General features: G+C 35.4%; 1 protein-coding gene across 1 annotated transcript; it reads left to right on the plus strand.

Moving 5' to 3' along the window:
• Positions 1–464: 464 nt before the first annotated feature.
• On the plus strand, positions 465–5,259 carry LOC128204150 (uncharacterized). Its single transcript, XM_052905522.1, has 6 exons — positions 465–519; positions 884–942; positions 1,585–1,722; positions 1,976–2,035; positions 2,756–2,891; positions 3,235–5,259. Exons 2-6 carry the CDS (start codon positions 886–888, stop codon positions 3,330–3,332), a joined length of 489 nt encoding a protein of 162 aa, XP_052761482.1. The 5' UTR covers positions 465–519; positions 884–885; the 3' UTR covers positions 3,333–5,259.
• Positions 5,260–6,019: the final 760 nt, after the last annotated feature.

Genomic DNA, 6,019 nt, shown 5'->3' on the forward strand with positions numbered 1-6,019 from the left:
GTTTTCCGAGTGCAGATCGCCAGTTATAGAGAGAAATCGGCACATTAAGTAAATGCTTACTTGTTCATTATGTACATTTTTGTAAAATTAATTTCAATGAAAAACAAAACAAGAACATGTATAGTTGTAATTCCGTTTAAATGCTAATATGTATAGCACAATTAATTGGTATATCTCTCATTCACATAAAAGTGTATAAAAGTGTACATAAAAATATTTATTACTTTGCGCATAAATTTAGTGCTAATAGGTGCATTCTGATGTTTGCAAATTCCGACATTTCATATTTCAATGACACGGAAAAAATATAATATCAATTTCTAAAATGTACTAATTATAAATGGTATTTCAAACGATGATAATAACTACCTGGTTTCATTTTATGTTTTTCAATGATGGTGAAGAGAAAGCATGCTGTACCATTGGCTGGCCATTCAGCCATTCAAGTGCCGGTCTGCAAATGTATTTAAGAAGATGCTTTGCTGTTTTTATAATGCATTGACGAATTTTGGGGAAAAGGTAAGAACTAACAATCATTTTATTATTCTAATTTAAAATGCATTTTATTTTTTCTTTCTTTTCCAAAAATAATGTTAAATCACTTGACACATGAATGTTTATATATCGATTTAATTTGATGATACATTGCATTGTTAATAATTATGTTTTTTATGTATATTGACGAAGTACTATGTACGAGTCTACAATAAACACTTATTTTGCAGCACTAGGTAATGATGTTCGTTCTCTTTTTTGTTCGAGTTAAACATCCACAGAGCTTATGTTATGTACTTGCCTTTACCAGCGTTTGTTTAACTTGATACAAATATACTATGAATGTCTGTAACCTTCATAAATATAATCACGTTGAAATCCATTTCAGCCATGATGATGAAGGTCGCGCTGATTCTGTCTGCTGTCGTTGTTGCGGCAACTGCAACGGTATGAACGAGCTTTTTTCAATCATTTTTCGTGTTTTTTTTTCCTCTTCGTGTATATTTTTATTAAATGGATTACTGCGCAATGGAAATAAATACATATTTATCTCGATATTTACTAATCGGGTTTATCGGCATGCGATAGTTAACCACTTAAATTTTATTTTCATAAGAAAAAACTATGATTTTAAAACTTCATCTTTATGGTCGATTTTCTCGAAATCTGGGTAACCTCATTTGGACCCAAAATCTGAGATCGCGTCAAAAATACGGTTAATGGTATAAAGAGATCTTTGCTAAAAACACCAAATTCATATATATAAACAAAAGACATGCGCTGCAAGCAAAAGGTCAATCCAAGCCCTAATTTATCCAATTTTCAATAGCGTTACTAATCTATAAGGGCAAAATAGAGCATTTCCGGTCCCATTTTTATATATCTATTGATATATCGAGCACCAATTTGACCATTCGATGATGTCTTATTATTTAAAACAAGCATTTTCTTCACATTTCACACCGAAATACCTTTATACGATATCTGACCCAATAAAACGTGAAAGAGTCAACATATTTATTACTGAATGTATCAGCTGTACATCTTAACTTCAAGGCGATAACTCAGGAAAATAAATAATGTTTTCAGCCGTTCCTCCAACTGGGTGATGACGAAACCTTGGGTGACGTCGACGTCGAAATCTCCGTCAGAGGAGGGCAAAAGACGTTAACGTACAGAACTCCAACCGGCAACGTTCTTGACGTCACCCACGTTTTAAAAAGCGAGGTAGACAAATCCACGTGATTCAGCGTGTTTTCAACTCTGATGGCGATAACGTTCTTTCTGTCCATATGATAAATTGGTTTTCATCTCAGACTTTTTCGTTTACTCATAAAATAGTACATGTATAAAAGTGGAATGATCTTTCGTATTCAAAATATTAAAAAAAGAAATTTTAAAACATAAATATCCGTTCTCGACACTTTGACCGACTTAGTCGTGTTTTTGGCACAATACAACTCATTCCATTCTTTTTCAGGGTGTCATCGTCAATATTCCCGGAGATCAGGAAGTGTGCAACGTCAGACCACTTCAGAAGGTGATATATTGTTGTGCTATTTTATCATAATTGAAATAAAACAAGAGCGCCGTGAAGCGAACGCCAACTGTTGCGATCGTCTGTTGTTTAAGTACTTAGTACTTGCATTGTCCCTTACAACATATATGCCAAGTTTCATTTGAATTTCTACTGCTTTGGAGTTTGGCAAAAGGTTCAGTTTTTGCACACCGATGAAGACGCGGACGACGCCACTTGGTTATCATAAAACCTTGACATTGTTCTCGAAAAATAAAGGAGCTTGCATAAGTCTTTCATGGTTATTTTACATCAAACATGTTCCTTTTAAATCACTGGACCTTGACTAAGAGTATGGTGCGACTCATACCATTGTAAGCCTATTGTAGTGTGTGTGTGTGGGGGGGGGGTCAAAGGGTTCTGTCGGAAATCGTTGTTTTTGTCAGTATTGGATCATGACTTTAACATATCATTTCAGATGAAAAACTGCCTAAAATTCTTGGGTTAGGAAGGCGGCCATTTGTTAGGAGACACTTGTGTTTTCTGCAAGTTATATTAACATTTAAACTGTTCATTTAAAACAGAGGATGCCCGAAAAAGAAATGAAGCGTTCTGAGCAGGCAACGTTGACGGATAAAGAGCTGTTACCGAGGCTTGCGGAGAACTGCCAAGGACTAGCGATGCATTTAGATGGGTTTATTTGTGAAATACTTTATGCATACATATATTCGATTTCGTTACTAGACCAGCGATGACGAAGACGAAGACGAAGATAGATCGACCTGCAAAGAACGAGAACCGATGACCGATGAAGCTGTGCCACCGAGGATTACCGAGATTTGCCGAGGAAAGGCGGTGTTTGCCGAGAAATACTCGCCTTGTAAGAGCAAGTTTATACAAACTAGTCTTAATAAGAACTGACCGTAACGGTTGTACATGGCATGTATTTACTTGTAAAAGATGTCTGCAACAATAGATTGATATTTATTTCTAATAAGGTGTGTGTTGTGTTGGAATTGCGAATAGCATTTGTTTAGTGCATTGGACACATAATACCCATACGTGCGTATAACATATACCGTAGGGCTGATCACATGAAAGTAAATGGTTACAATGAGTGTTGGGGTAAAAACAAGTCAAATTTGGACATTCACTATGACGCAATATCAAATTAGCTTAATCTATGATGTGAAAAAATATAACTTGTTGATAATTATATTCAGGTAAGTCCAGAGCTCGTCGAGGCTTTAGCTGCAGGCCAACTTGCCGCAGCTGTAATGGAGGCATATGCTGTGGAGTCGAATGTACATGGACTTTCTAAGGGATCCTGTGCTCAAGTTTTGGAGAGTCTGACTTACTGTCTGGTACAGCCTTGATAAAAGATCCAATACCATAGCTATTGTTCGCTGTCTTTTACAGCTTTGGAGTCCGTTCTGTGCTAATACTGCTACAAACGTCTGTTATATTTTGTTAAGGTACTCATAGTTCTACATCATCATAAACAGTCTTGTAAGTTTCTGACATCATCACTTTAACTTTCAACTCCATTAATTTCAGGTTAGAAACGAAATCCAATAACTGTGTAGTGACTGGAATGTGTGACATTTATTAATTTGGAATATGTTTAACCGTATGCACGTTTATTTGGCTACTAGTCCATCTTTCTTATTCATCTATCTCATTATGCATTGCTTGAATAAAACTTAGTTGAAAAGATTGACTTAATTTTGAGAAGGGGTTGAAAAGTCCTTCTCCTGTCCTACCAACACGCCATGGTCGTATTCCATATTTGGAGGAGTCGTACCATACTCATGTATATTATATCGTTTACATAGTTAGGTTTTAGAACTGAAAGACAATAGCACTGGTTTCGACATGTTGTCGGTAAGTATGGCCATAATCTAAAACAAGCAGGACAGGAATATGTGTTATGCACATAGCTTCAATGCGTAGTTAATTGTGCATAAGACAATGGTGGATATTAAACGACGAAATAGTAGAGGGGACATCAACAGTCTGACCTTAGAATCAAAGTGATCAACACCAGCGCCTGTGCTTCATGCCGTTCATAATTTTATGCCATTAAAGCTTTCCATGCACAAGCGTACACATACAAGTTTGCTATAATACAGATGGTAACACGATGTCTTTATACTTATGTAGTCAAACAGTTTGAAAATCTACTTCCCCTAAACCGCATAGCCCAGGGGCCGTATTCAATAAGCATCTTAGTGAATATTTTCAACTTAGTGAGAATTTCGTAATTTTTGACAACGATTATTTTAAATACCCGCTACTTTTCATCAGATTTATTCATATGCATATATTGTTTAGACCATTTTCTTGCTTATTTTCATATTTTTGGTGTACAAACATTGTTCGTTTTCTTAAAATTCAAATTAGAAAAATGATCCTCCGTGTAATAGCGCATGCATGTTCACGCATTTTACTGGAAGCCACTCAAAATATGCAAAACTGTACACATCACAAGTTTGCATCTGGAACAATGTATGAAAATCCAGCAGTGTTAGAGAATTATAAGATAAACTGCTTTTCAAGTCCAAAATTTGTGGAGTGTAAATAATAAACAAATTTTACCAAAACAAAACTTGAGCTCAACTTGGTCCTGTTATAAGGGACTTAACGGCTGTCACTTCTTGAAACTTCTCAAGCTAAACTGGTTTTAGTAGGACTTAACGGCCGTCACTTCTTGAAACTTCTCAAGCTAAACTGGTTTTAGTAGCTTATTTCAATTAGCCAAAATACGTAGATATCTTTATCATAATTCCTATCCAGAGTCTTGTAACGTCTTATGCAGTAATTATTACGCAAATTACAGAAAAAAATAGGCAGCTTCACTTCATAAACACAAACACAAGTAATGAGAAACTTATTCTGAAATTAGTGACTTTCATAAATTGTGGGCGTAAAATACGAACGAATTTGTTACCTTAATGATGTGCTGTTCTTGTTGTGTTGATGTTTTTTGTATTATGTTTGTTTCATAAAAATAAGACGTAAAACTATGCCATATGCTTATAAATTATCATTGATACTAGTATAATATTTGCTTTGATAATGTTTCGATCCATGTTCTCCTTTAAATAGTAATTAGTATATATTTGATATGTTTGTAATGTATTCTTAATGTAATACTAAATGATACATTGACTATTGTTTATATGTATGATCATGTTGATGGACGATGAACTGTATGTTTAAATCCAAATAAACTATTCTGTTCTGTTCTTAATCCTATTGCAAGGCACTCAAAATTGGGGCCAGGTCAACACATGTATAATGTTTAAAACAGACATTGAAAAAGATGTAGTTAATACCGTTTTGACTTTTGGTGGGGACGTTTTGACCGTAGGACGTTTTAACCTGGGGACGTTTTGATCTGCAACCGTTAACACCAACACTTTGACCAACGTTAACGACACCAAGTCGATCACAATATCTTGACATTCAGCATTAACGACACCAAGTCGATCACAATATCTTGACATTCAGCATTAACGACACCAAGTCGATCACAATATCTTGACATTCAGCATTAACGACACCAAGTCGATCACAATATCTTGACATTCAGCGCTAACGACACCAAGTCGATCACAATATCTTGACATTCAGCATTAACGACACCAAGTCGATCACAATATCTTGACATTCAGCGTTAACGACACCAAGTCTATCACAATATCTTGACATACAGCGTTAAGGACACCTAGTCAATATATACAATATCTGACATTCTGCGTTAACGACACCAAGTCGATAACAATATCTTGACATTCAGCATTAACGACACCAAGTCGATCACAATATCTTGACATTCTGCGTTAACGACAACAAGTCGATCACAATATCTTGACATTCTGCGTTAACGACACCAAGTCGATCACAATATCTTGACATTCAGTGTTAACGACACCAGTGACACCAAGTCGATGACAATATCTTGACATTCTTTTCAAATCCCGAGAACTAAATAAGAACAAATAA

Source organism: Mya arenaria, chromosome 10, assembly GCF_026914265.1.
Source record: "Mya arenaria isolate MELC-2E11 chromosome 10, ASM2691426v1".
NCBI classification, from domain to species: domain Eukaryota; kingdom Metazoa; phylum Mollusca; class Bivalvia; order Myida; family Myidae; genus Mya; species Mya arenaria.

Excerpts from the sequence above, each read along its gene's own strand:
- LOC128204150 (XM_052905522.1), top strand. The coding sequence starts at position 886 with ATGATGATGAAGGTCGCGCTGATTCTGTCTGCTGTCGTTGTTGCGGCA. Across the intron at positions 943-1,584 it reads TTGTTGCGGCAACTGCAACG|CCGTTCCTCCAACTGGGTGA; the intron begins GTATGAACGAGC and ends TAATGTTTTCAG. Across the intron at positions 2,036-2,755 it reads ACGTCAGACCACTTCAGAAG|ACCAGCGATGACGAAGACGA; the intron begins GTGATATATTGT and ends TTTCGTTACTAG.